The sequence below is a fragment of the Lithobates pipiens genome, unplaced genomic scaffold (genome assembly GCF_037356315.1).
Source record: "Lithobates pipiens isolate NorthernLeopardFrog02 unplaced genomic scaffold, aLitPip1_a1.2 Scaffold_8, whole genome shotgun sequence".
Classification (NCBI taxonomy): Eukaryota; Metazoa; Chordata; class Amphibia; order Anura; family Ranidae; genus Lithobates; species Lithobates pipiens.
Genome location: NW_027507903.1, coordinates 252037115 through 252054423, shown reverse-complemented (window position 1 = coordinate 252054423; position 17309 = coordinate 252037115). Strand labels below are relative to the sequence as shown.

At 40.8% G+C, this 17309-nt stretch overlaps 1 protein-coding gene across 3 annotated transcripts in view; it reads left to right on the top strand.

Moving 5' to 3' along the window:
• Positions 1-17309, top strand: part of VEZT (vezatin, adherens junctions transmembrane protein) — a 57456-nt gene that overhangs the window by 14675 nt on the left and 25472 nt on the right. For 2 of the 3 annotated variants that reach the window (XM_077470265.1, XM_077470264.1), the window contains exons 2-5: positions 940-1065; positions 3910-3999; positions 12138-12313; positions 13236-13517. In XM_077470265.1, coding sequence (XP_077326391.1) covers positions 940-1065; positions 3910-3999; positions 12138-12313; positions 13236-13517 — 674 coding nt within the window. The remainder of the gene's footprint in view (positions 1-939; positions 1066-3909; positions 4000-12137; positions 12314-13235; positions 13518-17309) is intronic. The other variant, XM_077470266.1, reaches the window with a different exon arrangement.

Sequence of the window (17309 nt, the reverse complement as noted above, 5' to 3'; positions counted from 1 at the left end):
ACCAAAAAGCTAATGCTGACTGCTGTGAAATTGAGTTTGACACCCCAGAACTAATTGATTATAAAAATAGCCGTCAACAATTTCCATTATCAGTTAGAATCGATTGTTTATTAGTTGTTTCAGCCCATTAAGGTAAAGAAATACCTTCAGCCTTTAAAACCACTTTAAGTCTTTTGTAGTTGCCAGGAAGTTGGACAGGAAATGTAAAGCTATCAGGGTGGACATAGACAGCAATTATTGCCTGGCAGAGGTTCCAACCCTCACTGTGTTTTTTTTTTTTTTTTATAAAAATATATATATATATTTATTCTAAGGTGCAGCACAGATATAGCAGCTGTGGCATGGATACACATTTCCAAAAACTGTTCCTGTCTTTCCTCTGTTGGGGGGATTTCCACTGTAATGTTCTTGTGTTATTTTTGTCCCAAAGAATGTCATTCACTAAAATGTATTCTAAAAACAGTTCAGGTTTAGAGTGCCAAGTGGCATACTATTTGGCAGTCTGAAACCTTTGTGACATCTGGTGCAGTGAAATATTTTAATAACATTTTAACACTTCATTAACTTAATCAGAAGTTCTAAGTAGCCAGCTCAAGGCAAGATGAAAGCAATAGATTATGCATTTTGATTTGTAATTCCGTGGTATATAGCGGACCCTAAAAATGCTTGGCACAGACAAGACATTCTTTTTTTTTTTTTTCATTTTTTTTTTTTTTTAATACGGAGGGGCCAACGATTAAATAATGTCTGCATTTTTACAGCAGATAGAAAAGTATGCATTTGTATGTGTTGGCCTAATCCAGGAAAGTTCAAGGATTGTTGGCTGGTAAAGGAATAATGTTTTCTTTATGCCTTTATTTCTATACTGTAATTTCACCAGGATGCGGGTTTTCTGCTGCATATTGAACTGTCACTTGCCAATCAACTTGTTTATTTCAGAATTCACCACTGTACCAGTATCTGCAAGATTTGGGACACACAGATTTTGAAATATGTCCAGCGGTGACGCCAGAGGAGCGTCTTTCCGAGAATGGGAGTCGAGGACAGGGCAACACAACTGCAGAGGTGTGCTTGATACCATTTTAATTTTCCATGTCTGGAGATGTTATGTAAGATTGCACAGTTCACATGTATGTTTTTTTTTTTTTTTGTGTGTGTGTTTATTATACACAGATACCTACTTTAAAACCAGGCAAACAACTAAATACAACGTTACAATATAGGGTATAGGATTTGCTTTCCATATGAGATTTATAGCGCTACCACACTGCCAGGTGGCAATTCTGGCTTTTCTCTACTGAGATCACCCCTCTGCCACAGCCTGTGATTGGACAATGATTGAGCCAGAGCAGACTGGCATCTTTCTGCTCTCTCCTGCTGTTAGCATGTTCCTTTTTCAAATGCATGTGTGCACAGCACACTTTATTGTCTTCTAGTGCCGCCCTTTCTGTCTTAGTACTGTACAGGACATTGCAATACACTAGTTGCATTTATCAATACACATTTATATAACTATTGATGGCCTATTTTTTTTTTTTTTTCTGCCTGCCTGGAGGCTTCAAGTTTTTATTTTAATGTAGGGCTGAAACAACTAATCTACATAATCGATTATGAAAATAGTTGTCAACTATTTTCATAATTGATTAGTTGGTCAGCCGATTAGTTGACCTGCATGCAGAATGCGTTATTTGTTTACAGATTAGGAAATCTAGTGCAACACTCATACAGCTCAGTACACCATTCATACATGTCAGTGAATGTGTGAGAAGCAATGCCTCATGGGACATGTAGTCCTGGGCAGGAGAAGGAAGTGATTGAACGTGATTCCAAAGGCAAACCCTTTTTCTTTTAACTTGTTATAAGGGCACTTTGAAGGCAGGCGTGTGTCTGTTCACGCACACAGTGTGGCTCAGCCCCTCTCCTGCTCTCTCCTCATTGGCTCACTGTCTGTGGTTGACAGTAGTGAGAGCCAATGGCTTCTGCTGCTTTCCCAATAGGGAGGGAGAGACCCGGGAGAGCAGACGCTCTCATGCACATCGTTAGATCGAGCTCCGATAAGTTTGGGTGGGGGCTGAAGGGGACTGCTGCACACAGGTTTTTTATCTTCATGCATAGAATGCATGAAGGTAAAAACCCCGGAGCCTTTAGGACCACTTTAACTGCATCATTGCCTGGCTATAGTAATATGACGTCCGCAGGAGGGATCTCCCATCCTGGGCGGGCATCATATGACGTCCTGGGCTTCCTGGCTGTCTAGGGGGCGTGCATGCCTGCTGCTTGCTCGGGACCCGCGATGTCCGCCGGGCACCCGCGATTGCCTGTGAACACAGAAGGACTGTGTGTGTGTGTGTGTGTGTGTGTGTGTAAACACACAGATCCATGTCCTGTCAGAGGGAAGAGACCGATGGTGTGTTCCCAATACAGATGAACACTGATCGGCCTCCTCCCCTTGTGAGTCCCTGCCCCTTACAGTTAGAATTACTCCCTAGGAAACATAATTAACCCCTCGATCACCGCCTAGTGTTAACCCCTTCTCTGCCAGTCACATTTACACAATAATCAGTTCATTTTTTATAGCACTGATCGCTGTATAAATGTGGTCTCAAAAATGTGTCAAGTGTCCGATATGTCCGTCGCAATGTCACAGTCACGAAAATAAACACAGATCGCCGCCATTACTAGTGAAAAAAAAGAACTACCCTAAATCTATCCTGTATTTTGTAGACGTTATAACTTTTGCGCAAACCAATTAATATACGCTTATTGCGATTGCTTATTTATTTATTTTTACCATAAATATGTAGAAGAACACATATCGGCCTAAACTGAAGAAAAACTTTTTAAAATTGGGATATTTATTATCGCAAAAAATATATAAATTGTTTTTTTTTTCTTTTCAAAATTGGCGCTCTTCTTTTGTTTATAGTGCAAAAAATAAAAACCGCAGAGGTGATCAAATACCACCAAAAGAAAGCTCCATTTGTGGGGGAGGAAAAAAAAAACTTTATTTGGGTACATTGTTGCATGACCACGCAATTGTCATTCAAGGTGCGACAGATCTGAAAACTAAAAATTTATCTGGGCAGTAAAGGGGTGAAATGCCCTGCATTGAAGCGGTTAAAGGGATTGTAAACCCTAGTTTTCGTTGTGTTGTTTTTTTGTTTTTTTTAAATAACAAACATATCGTATTTGCCTCCTCTGTGCAGTTCGTTTTGCACAGAGTGGCCCCAGTCTTCTTCTTCTGGAGTCCCTTAGCGGCGCTGGTGGCTCCTCCCTTCATCGAGTGCCCACGTTGGAGAAGGCTCTCCTATGGTGGAGTGCGGGGGCACTCACAAGTACTGCATCTGTGTCCATTCACACAGAATGCAGGACTCGTCCCTGCCCCCTGGCTCTGCGTCATTGGATTTGATTGACAGCAGTACACGCTGCTATCAATATATCCAATTGGGACATGAGACACCAGCTAGAGCTGGTGTGCTCATTCCCAGATGGAAGATATGACAGCGTTCAGGTAAGTAAAATGGGGGGGGCTGGGGGGGCTGCAGCACTACAGAAGGTTTTTCACCTTAATGCATAGAATGAAATTAAGGTGAAAAACCAGGAGGGTTTAAAACCCCTTTTAAGTACACATTCTTGGATAGATTTTTTTTTTTTTTTTTTTTTTTTCTTAACCAGAGTTTTTCACTTTAATTCACAACATTTTTTAAGCAAGGTAATTGAACTGTGACCATGGAGTTGTGAGCCTGTGTTTTGTTGGTGGGAAGGACTAATGTTTTCAGGGTTAGTGTTGTAAAATAATAGTACGGTAATATTTACCAGAAATTTTCCAAGGAAAATATATAATTGTGTTATGTTACATAATAAACACAATAAAGATTTTCCTCTTCTTTTTTTTTTTCCTGTCTTTAGCCAGGCATATACAAGAAAGTGCTTGGTTGTTTGCAAAGCTGGAACCCTTTTATTTCACAAAAGAAAAAAGATGAAAGGGTCCATTTGTTGGTAAGTTGAATATTTGCTATTACCTCTATTTTAGAACTTTAATTTTAGTTCTGTGTATTTTATTTTACATGGCTTGTTTTAACTTAAAGTGTACAGTGCCTTGCAAAAGTATTCACCCCCCCCCCCCCCTTGGCATTTTTCATGTTTTGTTGCCTCACAACCTGGAATTATCATGGATTATTTGAGGATTTGCATTATTTAATTTACAGAGCATGCCCACAACGCTGAAGAGGTTTTGTTTTTTATTTTTATTGTGAAACATACAACAAATAGGACAAAATAACAGAATGTCCATACTTTGTAGAGCCACCTTTTGTGGCTATCACAGCTCCAAGTCGCTTTGGATAAATCTCTGAGCTTGCCACCACTGGGATTTTTGCCCATTTCTCCTTGCAAAACTGCTCCGGCTCCTTCAATTTGGATGGTTTGCTCTTGTGACCAGCAATCTTTAAGTCTGACCACGGATTTTCTATTGGATTGAGGTCTGGGCTTTGACTAGGCCACTCCAACACATTTACACTTCACTTAAACCACTTAAGTGTTGCTTTAGCAGTGTGTTTGGGGTCATTGAGCTACTGGAAGGTGAACTTCCGTCCTAGCCTGAAATCACACACAGAGTGGTACAGGTTTTGCTTAGCACCATCCATCTTTCTCTCAACTCCGACCAGTTTCTCAGTCCCGACTGCTGAAAAACATCCCCACAGCATGATGCTGCCACCACCATGTTTCCCTGTGGGGATGGTGTTCTTTGGGTGATGTGATGTGTTGGGTTTGCGCCAGACATAGCGTTTTCTTTGGCCAAAAAGTTCAATTTTAGACCAGAGCACCTTCCTCCATACATTTTGGGAGTCTCCCACATGCCTTTTTGCAAACTCAAAACGTGCCATTTTGTTTTTTGTTGAAAGTAATGGCTTTCTTCTGGCCACTCTGCCATAAAGCCCAACTCTATGGAGCGTACGGCTTATTGTCCTCCTATGTGCAGATACTCCAGTCTGTGGAACTCTGCAACTCCTCCCGGGTTACCTTAGGTCACTGTGTTGCCTCTCTGATTAATGCCCTCCTTGCCCAGTCCGTGAGTTTTGGTGTGCGGCCATCTCTTGGCAGGTTTGCTGTTATGCCATGTTCTTTCCATTTGGTTATGATAGATTTGATGGTGCTCCTAAGGATCATCAAAGATTTGGATATTTTTTTTTTTTTATAACCTAACCCTGACTTGTACTTCTCAACAACATTGTTCCTTACGTGTTTGGAGAGTTCTTTGGTCTTCATGGCAGTGTTTGGTTAGTGGTGCCTCTTGCTTAGGTGTTGCAGCCTCTGGGGCCTTTCAAAAAGGTGTGTATATGTAATGACAGATCATGTGACACTTAGATTGCACACAGTTGGACATCATTTCACTAATTATGTGATTTGTGAAGGTAATTGGTTGCACCAGAGCTTTTTATTGGCTTCATAACAAAGGGGTGAATACATACGCACATGCCAATTATCATTTCTTTTTATTTCTGAAAAATAGTTTTAGGTCTATATTTCTAATTTTACTTCACCAACTTAGACTATTGTGTTCTGATCCATCACATATAATTCAGATTAAAAAAACATTGAACTAAAGGCTGTCATGTGAATACTTTTGCACGGCACTGTAACCAAAACAAGAAAGAATATATTCTGTATTGCAGTTTACTAGTCCTTAGATGTGGTGGCTGTACAGGACATTCTCTTGCTGTGTAAACTACTAATTGCATCATACCCTATGTAATGGAGATGGAAAAAAGTAGACATGTTTGAAGTCCAGCACAGTGGCTAAGTGGTTAGATCTTCTGCCTAGCAGCACTAGGGTTTGATTCCCAACCATGGCACTACCTGCGCGGTTGTGCGTCTTCCCCCTGTACCTGCGTGGGTTTCCTCCGGGTTCTCTGGTTTCCTCTCACACTCCAAAGACATACTAGTAGGTTAATTGGCTCCTGTCTAAATTGGCCATAGTATGTGTATGTATGAATGTGAGTTTAGGGACCTTATATTGTAAGCTTCTTGATGGCAGGGACTGTTGTGAATAGTTAATATATTTAAGGCGCTGCATAAATTGACGGCGCTCTAGAAGTACCTGTGTTAAATAAATACATGCATAAGCCAGGAAATTGTCATTTGCAGGATGACCAGATAAAAATTAAAAATAAGACAAATGCAGCCACTACATAAGAACTGCAATATATTACAGTTTTGTTTTTGAGTTTAGATTTTCTTTAAAAACATGCTGTGTACATTGTAGGTTACCATTCAAAGTCTTACTAATCATTAGATGTAGTGGCTGCATTGTTTGTTTTTCCTTTCTAAGTCTTTATTCCCCTCTGTTTTCACCTGGTGATCTGGCCAGTATCACACCTCCTGTATTATTATAGTGCCTCTACTCTGGATGAAGGAGCACAGGGGTACCTTTGGTCCGCAGCATTGTTAATCTGGAGGGGACGGAAGTGTTAGATGCACTAGCAGATTTAGATACACTAACAAATTTAAGCTGAACTCCAGCAGTTACAACAAACCATTTTTTTTTCCTTTTGAAATAAAGGTTTTACATAAATAAAAGCTAATGGTTGTAAGCACCCCCTGTCAGTAGTAAATGGTTTGTCTCTTCCCCCAACTGCTACATCTGCAAGAAAACTTTTTTTTTTTTTGAAAAATAAACTTACTAGATGAAACGCCAGTTAAAAACAAAGGAAAGAGAGCCTAAAAAAAGAAAACTAATACAGCCACCACATGTAAAAATTGGTAAGCTGAGATATATTAAATATTTGCTTTTGGGTTTAATATTGTTTTAATTCATGTTGCATCTACTGTTGTGGTAAGGCTTCCCTCTTTTTATAGTATGTGAAGCTTGCCCCGATAAAAAAAAACCTATGTCTTACATGTTCATGTTCATGTACTTGTACTTGTAAGTGTGAAAGACAGTCTTCAAAGACTGACATAGCTCATTTTACTCAAGAATAATCTCAGGTGTGACTCTGTTTATTTGACATGGAATTTTATAGATGGGCAACTCCTATCCTCATATTGATTAGTGGTTCCAAATGAATAACTACTGCAGTAGGGAACAGACACAAAAGATACACTCCACATCTTTCAAAATAACTCTTCTGCCTTATGATGCAATTGAAGGTTTATATACACATGATTACGTAGGTATCAATTAATATTACAATTGTATGTTTATAGTAACAAGGGGTGTAACATAGGCAGGTTAATTCTAATCACGACTCGAAAGAATGCAAACATGCACTGAAAATATTATTAGTGCCGTGTGTACAGTGCAATACAAACAAAGTAGAATACAATTATATACAGAACTTACAAATTTCCTTTACATGTTCATCCATTGTTTGTTAATCCCAGTCTGTGTGAATCAGCCTGTCTAACATCTCCGTTCAAGAAAGAATGCTTGTCTTAGACCCCTTTCACATTGTGCCACCCCTCCTAGTGGCCGAAAAAGGTTAAATCCACCGCCAAAATGCCCCCTGCAGCGGCGTTTTGCCGGCGGTATGACAGCACTGCCCCATTGATTTCAATAGGAAGGAACGGTGAGTTCACCGCTCCAAAGAAGCTGCTGGCAGGACTTTCTGACGCCCTGCCAGCTCAACGCTCCAGTGTGAAAGCCCTTGGGCTTTCACGCTGGAATGAATGGAGCAGCTGTTTTAGGGTGGATTGAAGGTGCTGTTTTTAATGCTATAGCGCCTGCAAAACTCCCCAATGTGAAAGGGGTCTTAGGAGCAGTAAACCATAACTACCACAGTCAGGACTAGGCACAGTGTCAACAGGCTTTGGTCTGCAAAGGCCATTGCTTTTAACATCAGGTGCATTTGATCTGCAGTTGTCCTCCTGAACATTCAGGTGGTGTATAACCCAAGTGGTTATAATTACCGGCTCCGATAAGCATGACAAAAAAATCCCCCCCCCCTTACATTTTATTTATTTAATTTTTTCTGATCACGTTTATTCCTATTACAAAGGATGTAAACATGATAGGAATAGGATATGACAGGTCCTCTTTATGGAGAGATCTGCATAACCGGGATGATGCCTGCACCTATAGACATCAACCCGATATTGTTCTTTTCAACCAGCCATTTCCCGCACCATAAGAACAATCAAGCAGCTGAACTGCCGCTATTGTTACGGTGCAGGGAATCACCTGCTGAAAAGAACAATACCGGGTTAATGTCTGTAGGTGCAGGCATCATCCCAGTATAAGCACTGAAACGGGAGGGTTTCCATGTATGCCCTCCCGGTGGGAAGTGGTTAAAAGCGCCTATAAATGCAGTTTTCCCGTAGTTAGACAAGACTACACGCGGTTACAAGCATTTGGCGTTTCAAGTGCCGGTAAACTTCAGTTCTCAGCGCAATTTTTCTGCTTTCAAAAAAATGCCTGTAACCTCAACCTCTTCTAAACTACTATAAACGACTAAGTGTACAAGTACACATAAGATAACATAGAGGAGAGTTCAGAGGCTGCTAAAACAAAAATGGCCAACTGCTTCTAAACTTCAGTTTATCAGCTGCAGTGTACATGAAGCCTTAGGAGAGAACTACAGATCAGTATTAGGCTGGGTTCACACCGCTGCGGGGGGAGAACCGGATGTGATTCGCACAGCAAATCACATCCGATCTCCGTAGCGCTGCGAGTTCAGCCATACAGATAGTATGGCTGAACTCACAGCGGTCCCGCAGCAAACTCGCACGGGACCCTTTTTTGGGTCCGCAACGGAATCGGATCGCATGGGGGTTCACACCATGCGATCCGATTCCTGTGCGAGTCGGCAGATCGCACTGCGATATGCCGACGGATCTGGGGGTGTCATTAACATAACATTGACACCCCCAGCCGTCCGCATAGGGCAGTGTGAACTGCCGGCGGGAGTAATGCGATGCGGGAAAACGCCGCGGATTCGCGGCGTTCCCGCATCGCAGCAATGTGAACCTGGCCTTAAAGGCAGAAAGTCCGCATAATAGCCACAAATCAGCATTTTCCTCAGAGGCCAGTTATGGCAGTTCTTATAGTTCTATGTGGATAGGAGTACTTTAACTGCTTTTTTATAATACAGATTTTGATCATACTATTAGAATTTAAAGCCCATCTTCAGGCAAAAAAACGTTTTCCCAAGCTGTGGGGTTTGTGCCTGCACTAAACGGGTTAAAAGCCACTCCAGGGGTCTTGAATTGTGGCCTGTTCCTGATGTCATCATGCAAAGAGCGGGCTCCATACACCAGGAACAGTCCACTGATGGACCAGGGGGGGGGGGATGCGTTGTTTTCCAGTGGATTGATAGATCGGGTGAGTACAGGCTTTCTTCTCATCCCTAGAAAAGAAAGCAGTTGACCGATGCAGTGCCAGCACAGCCCCACTGCATGGGACCACTATTTTTTTTTTTTTTTTTTTGTGTGTTTTTTGTTTTTTTTTTCTGCCAAGAGTTTGGACTTTAATATCTCAGTCTATCTTTAGTATACTTTAGCCTCCTTAGTTCCTCACACATCATTCAGACTGGGAAAGGAAGAGCTAGGACTGCAAACTAGTCAGTTTACACAGCAGAGGGTACAGGGAGTTAATTGATAGGAGAACAAAAAGCACAGTTTTGTTCACCAGCATGTTGGACTTTCTGAAGTTATCTGTATTGGTTTACCTGCAGTAGAAAAAAAAAGACAGTTCAGAGCCTGGTAATGCCATATGACAGGGATTGCTGGTCTATAATCAGTAGGCGAACAAAATAATAATAATTAAAAAAAAAAAAAAAAAAAAAAAAAAAAAAAATATATATATATATATATATATATTATACTAAAAAAAAAATATATATATATATTTTTTATGTATATGTGTGTTGTCTGTTTACCTTTACTTTGATATTAAGAAAAAGAGGAAATATCCCTGGATAATATTGAGGCTGGTTATATACACTGAAATCTGACAAACCTTCCTCCTGCCATGCACATTCAAATAAAGCTTGTACAAATTTATCACACCCAACAGTGTCCTGATATGACTGTTCATATGCCATGCAATGTCCATTTGTACAGTCTGATTGTATGTGTACTTCACTCTTGACCACAGTGCAGTTTCCATCAGTGCCAGTATTCCACTCACCACCCTCTTATCCTGCTTTTTGCTCTGTTATGGAAACGGCAGAAGAAGCTGCAACCTTTTATCTCTTTCTAAACCAAACTGATGAGCGTAGATGGGATCTTTTGTGAGAGTTGGTTAACTTGTAGCACTTTCTGATGAAGCCAGGTTATATTGTTAAGATATACTGATATGTACATTTTAACACGTCTTCCAAGCAGACACACAAGTTTGAATATTTTTTTTTTTTCCCTTCTGTGATTTATTTTTTTTTTATTTTTTTTTTCTCGCCATGTTGGATAGAGTATCAAGATTTAGCATTTTATTTTATGAATGCCACCATTCAAAAACCAAACTGCACCCTCACAGTTGGATGACTGCTTATCCTTGGCACAAGCTGTAATTGCTAAACTTCTGGCTGATGTTGGTGATGGTGGCTTAGGTTTGTGAGATGAAAATGACTGAGAGTACTGTTACTGGAACTGAGCATTCCTCTGCCCTAGAAAGCCTCTTGGCCTCCACTAGTACTGTTTTAATATGTGTAGGTAAACAGAAATTGCATTTTTGGCTCATGTAGATGTCTCTTTCTAGAAGCCCACCTACCTTTTGATACTGACCACTGAGAAGCCACAGTTAGTTCATGTCATTGCTTATATGCATAGTCTTATTTACCAAGTATATGTTTTATTATAACTTGGTTTTTATATTGTTTCAAATGAGTTAACTAAAGAATGAAATATTCCTAAATGTAAGTTTCATCCTGACTTTTATATACACCTGTAGGCCTCACTCACATGAGTGCTGAAGCTCATAGACAATTAGTGGGCCAGGTGATTATATGGTTTAAGCAGCTAGGTGCTGTATGCAGGTAGTCCATGTAAGACTATGGGGATGCAGCAGTAGTATTGACATATCACGTATTGAGCTGCTTGACCAAATTTTGACGGGGGGTGCGGTAAGTGGCCTTGAACGCAGATAGTGTGCATTTGAAGGTACCTACCTGCACAGCTGTCAGATAAGGATGGGCAAATGTATCCATGCAGCTGCTACATCCCCCTACACTTAAGCTGCCTGCATGCAGCACCTGGTGGCTCAAGTCACATAACTGATTCATGAACTACATACAGGCCTCAGCCCATTTTTTTCCATTAATCTTTACCCTTCATGTATGTTTAATGTCCAAGTAAATAGTTTACATTTCTCCATTTGTATGCCTCATTTAAAGAGTTCCATATTTAACAAAATATATTTGTAGAAGAGTAGCTATTGACTTGGCTATGTTTCTTGATTTTGCTAGTCAAACTCCCAATTTTTATGTGTTAAGCCCCTTACACACTATACAATTTTCTGCAGATTTTTGTCTTCAGAATTACCAAAGCCGTATTATATGGGGTCAAACCTTAAGAGTTTCAATTTGTATGCAATCAGGCAGACCCTTTCACTACATGGTTTTGGTAAATCTGAAGACAAAAATCTGCAGAAAATCTAATAGTGTGTATGGGGCCTTACAGTGTTATGAGAAAGATTAGGCCTTCTGTCAGATTTTTATTACTATTCTTGTCCACTCAGGGAAATTTTCCTTCTCTAACTGCCCTGGACATGGGTGTTCATTTACTATGTTAGACTCAGTTTTACCAAGTGTTTGAATTGTTCAGGGAAAGCTGTGAATCAAATACATCATCCAGCACTTACTGGCTCCTCCTGTCGACCTCCATGTTACTACTGCATATAGCAGTGACATGGAGCTCAGCAGGAGGACCAGGAGATTGACACTCCTGGAAGTGTCAGTTCCTGCAAAAGACTTCAGCCAGAGATTTTTTTTCTAATGGAGTGGCTTTCAGTGGGGCTGTTTCTTATAAAAAGAGTAAGAAGCTATTGTCAACAATAGCAAAATGTTTTTATTTCTGTATTTCCCTTTGTGCATTTATTTGTGTCCATGCGGAATTGTAGTGAAATGATTGCACCTGTGCCTCTGTTATTATGCTCACAATAAAGGGTTAAGAGCCATCTGTTTTTCTTTCCTCCACCCTGTTAGGATATTGGATTCCGACTCGATAGCCTGCGAGCAATCTTGTTGCAGGAAGTCCTGATACAGGAGGATGTGGAACTGATTGAGTTGCTTGACCCTGGGATCCTGTCTGCTGGTCAGACCCAGAATCAACAAAAAGGGCATCTTCCAACACTGCGCTCCCTAGCAACTCCTAATATTTGGTACAGTCAAGCAAGTGAAACCACTTATTTAAAAAGTTTATTTTTTAAATACCGTATGTGTGTGTGTATATGTATGTATGTGTGTGTATATGTGTGTATATATATAAAAACATTTATTAAACCATTCTCTACATATAAAACACCAAGATGAAACAGATTTAGGTCCTATACTTTGCTGTATTCCTATGAAAAATTATTTTCAAGTACCTCATTTTATACAGAGTGATAAAAGGTGCTCACAAAATTCACAGAACACTGTGAATGGATGACCTGGGGGGGCAGGGTGTGATGGGTAAACGGAAGGTGGAGAGGGGGCTGGTGCATCTGTACCATATTACATATTACACCCTAAATATAGGTGCAACGTGTAACTTGTTGCCAATGGTGAACTGTTCCTTTTTAAACCTGCTTCCATCCCTATGCTAAGCCTTATACTAACTACCCTGTGGAAGGAAGATGCATATACTTAACAATTCTGAGGGTTCTCTGATCCAGTCACTTGATCTCCCCAGTGGCCAGCTTCAGTGAAGTGGAGAGATTTCTCACTATGGCTGCAGCGATGACGTTACCCATAGGCTTACTATGGGCTGTTGTTCGCTGTCCCTCCTCTACACTGAAACTGACGCTGGGAGCCAATCTCATGACTTTACCGGAGCGCCCTGAGAATAGGCAAGTATAGACCTCTTTCCTTTTTACAGGGTAGTTAGTATAGGGCTTAGAATAGGGGTGAGTGGAAGCAGGTTTAAGTTTAGATTTGACTGATCTGACCTCTACTTTCAGTTTTGACATTTTATCACGTTGGCAATATGACCATCTGGTGTATTCCCAACTTTTATCATTAGATTACATATTAGAATTTTGTTTTGCAGAGTAGGTAGTTCTGATCTGAACACTAATGGACTATTTTCCATTCCTTGTACAGGGAGATGTCTGTATTGTTTGCTTTCCTCAGTGCATTGGCTGCACTGAAATCTTGGCACTTTTCTTCCTTATTCATCTGGGGGCCCAGCCTTCTCCTCTTTGCCATTTTTGCCGTCCTGAGAATGCTGAGAACATGGAGCGCAGCCAGGCTACAGGTCAAACTGAAAAAATACTGCGGCCAGTTGGAAATGACCGTAGCAAACAGCCGAGCCTTCACCAACCTTGTGAGAAAATCTCTGCGCCTGATCCAAGAAACTGAAGTTATTTCTCGGGGATTCACCCTGTAAGTGTTTTGCTTTTTTCATGTATTGTACAATGTTTTGCATTTCATGTATGGTCAGGTTGTTTAACCATATTTACTATACGTCAAGAGACCACCCAGCTTAAAAACCAGCAGGTATGTTTAATGAGCCTGGGAACTTTCCCTGCTTTTAAACATAATAGAAAAGACCCACAGAGGGTAGGTGCCACCATACTAGCCATCTTGGCCCAATGTCTGCCTTTCCCCTGCCATTCATTTTTAAGCCTTGCCAGTGGAGGACATGATATAGGCACATTGAGCTAGTAAAGCCATCATTTTTTGCTTCTGCTGTAGATTAAAGGCTAGATCCATCTCTTGCAACATGTTGCACTCAGATTTGGGGTGTAATATGTTGCTAAGAAACCCCCCCCCCCCCCCTCCATTTTTTTTTATTTTTTATTTAAAGCTGAACTTTGCCTTTAAGATTTGCTAGGACCTGAATTGCTTAATGTAAACTGTTTATCCTCCATCTTTGCAAGATTCTTGGATATGCTGTTTAACTGTTTGCTAATGCAAAAAGACAAGCATAACTTCTTCAAACAGCAATAAGCTGATACATATATATTATTTATATGCCATGCCTGCTTCATTTCATGGCCAACTTCCATGTTGGGCTTCAAGCAAACAACAAGATATATTGTCCTCGTAGGCAAATTCAGCAGATGTTGAAGGCAATGAATATTCTTACGTGAGCATTTTGAGGTCAACGAGTCTTCAGTTTACAACACCTGCTTTAGTGTGTCAGATTCCACGTAAAGCTGAATTTATAGTGTGAAATTAATCCCTCTTCTATAGGTTCAGTCCATATTTAAAAAAAAAGCAAGTCACAATAGGTCTTATGTGCTGCAGAAGCTTATCTGTCCTTAGATATGGTGACTACCATATCTTTTTCTGGCTTTTTTCCTTTATTTTCACCTGAAGATGCTGTCAGTAACACAGTTCCTTTTCTAGGATGCCAATGCTCACTCACTGTACTGCATCTGTGAAAAAGCAGTGTTTTTACCCTAGGCTTTTTTGATTGGATTTTGATCAGGGAGTCTGGTAAGGTAACACAATTGGTCTGGTAACGCAATTGGATTTTAATCGGGGAGTCTGGTAAGGATGCGACCGGCGGAATCCAGCTCTGGGCGCACAGTGAGAGAAACGGATGTTGTTCCTCCCACTGTGTGACATCAGCAACAGGAAGCAATGAGGATTTTGTCACTTCCTGTTTCTCTTCTTTGTTTACCTGGCTGTTAATAGCCAGTAAAAAAGCTGATCAGATCGATCTGTATCTGATCGGTTGCATTGAAAACCAGAGGAGAGATCTAGGGTCTAATACAGACATGCCAAGTCTCCAGCGAAGTACGGGAGTCTCCCGTATTTTGGCTGCGGCTCCCAGACACCCGCAAGTGCCGTGTGATATCCCGGCTGCAGGGCTGATGCACCCTGTCACACACTGCCAGAGGAGAGGCGGCATATGAAGGAACAAATGTGTTAAATTCTCTCCTGCTGCCGCTGAATGCCTACTTCTCCTTCTCCCTCCTGCAGGCATCCAGCGGTGGCAGGAGAGAAATTATCACATTGGTTCCTTCATATGCTGCCCCTCCTACCCACTGGAGGACCTTGCCCATGCTGCAGGGGATCTGTACGGGCACCTGTATGAATATCTATGCAACCAGGGCTGCCGTTGCTTTCCCCTGGGAGCAGTGCAGTGCAGTTTTTTTTTTCGCCTATGTGTAGCCTCCTGTGGCTGGCAGACCCGATTTGGTTTCTCCACAGGCTGACCGAGCTGGTGGGCAGGGGTTTGGCCATCGTCACGTACATGCACAAGTGGTTGCACGATAGAGGACTGGGAGGAAGAACATACATGGCGACAGCGGGAGGCTTCACCTCCATCAATATTGTGACTATTCTCTCCATCTGCAATACTTCAGCTCCCTAATGTGGTCAGTACACTTCATGCTGCTCACTGCTCCTCCCATACTGTGCCCACCCTATACTGCCAGTGCTCACTGCTCCCCCTAAATTACTTACTGCTCTCCCCCTACTCTCTACTGCCCACTGCCATTCTCATACACTGCTGCCCCCCCCACTGCCCCATATACTTCTCCCCCCACTCTATACTGCCCACTGCCATTCCCATTTACTGCCCCCCCCCCCCCCACTGTATACTGCCCACAGCCATCCCCATATACTGCTCACTGTTGCACGGAGCGTCACCTCCCTGAAATAAATTTGCCACCCCCCTTAAATTTTTTTTTTTTCAGGTTGGGATGTCTGCTATTATACCATTAATGCTCTCCATAAAGAGGACCTGTCACATCCCTTGTAATAGCAATAAAGTTGATCAAAAAAAGTTAAAGGTACAGTGTTAGAAAAAAATTAAATAAATGTTATTATAAAAGTTTCCCCATTCCTCCGTGCTCATGCACAAATGCTGCACACATATGTAAGCAGTGATTGCACCACACGTGTGATCTATGTACAAGCGTGAGAGCAAATACAATAAGTTTAGCACCAGAACTACCCTGTAACTCTAAACAGATAACTTGTAAGGCCCCTTTCACAATTTTGCCGCGACTTGAAGCAATGCCTGTGTAATGTTGAGGTCTATGGACATCAAGTCGCATCAATGGTGGATCAAAGTAGTGCAGGGATTACTTTGAAGTCGCACAGATATGAATGGTACTCATTAGAGCCACACGATAAATTGTTAAAAAACCGCAATCTCGATTCACACCCCCCCACGATCTCTTCCCTGAGAGTAGGCAACAAGTGGAGAGATTATCTGCTCACTCAGCTGTCAAAAGAAAGCATCCCGGCTATCTGCCAAGTTTAGAACTTGAAACAGTGTAACTAAGGCTTACTTCTTAGATCAAAGGGATAGAACTTCTTGTGTAAACAAATAATCTGGGCAGTCTGCCAAGCTTTTAGCCACCCCTAAATGCAGGAAGTTTACCACTTAAAATCTAAATCTTTTTCTGACACTTCTTTCTTAAGTTAAAATCAATATTTTTTGCTAGAAAATTACTTGGAACCCCCCCCCGAAAAAAAAAAAAAAAAAAAAAATATATATATATATATATATATATATATATATATATATATATATATAATATATATATATATATATATAAATATATAATATAAATTTTAGCAGAGACCCTAGGGAATAAAATGGCAATTGCTGCAATATTTTATGTCACACTGTATTTGCCCAGCAGTCTTTCAAATGCAATTTTTTAGGAAAAAATACACTTCAATAAAAAACAAAAAAAACAAACAGTAAAGTTAGCACAATTTTTTTTTTTTTATGTGAAAGATGATATTACGCTGTGAGAATCGTGATCTATCTTCTAAGCAAAAAAATCGTGATTCTCATTTTAGCAAGAATCGTGCAGCTCTAGTACTCATTGAAAATCATGGGGTATGACTTGTCATGCAAATTTGCAGTCCCAAGTCGCACACGTGTGGAAGGGGCCTAAAGGCTTTTAAAGAATTTAGGTACCATAATTTGGCGCTGTTCCATGGGTGGATGCAATTTAAAAGCATGACATCTTCTATTTACTTGGTGTAACATCATCTTTTTTTCCATTTTACCAAACATTGTGTATTGTATTGTGTTTTTGTGCATTAAAATTCATTTAAATTGTGCTTCCAAAAATTGCATTTAAAAAACCTGCTGTGCAAATATCATGTGACATAAAAATATGCAGGGCCCACCATTTTATTGTCTAGGACATGTGCTTAAAATTTTTTTTATGTTTTGGAGGTTCTTTTCCAAGTCGTTTT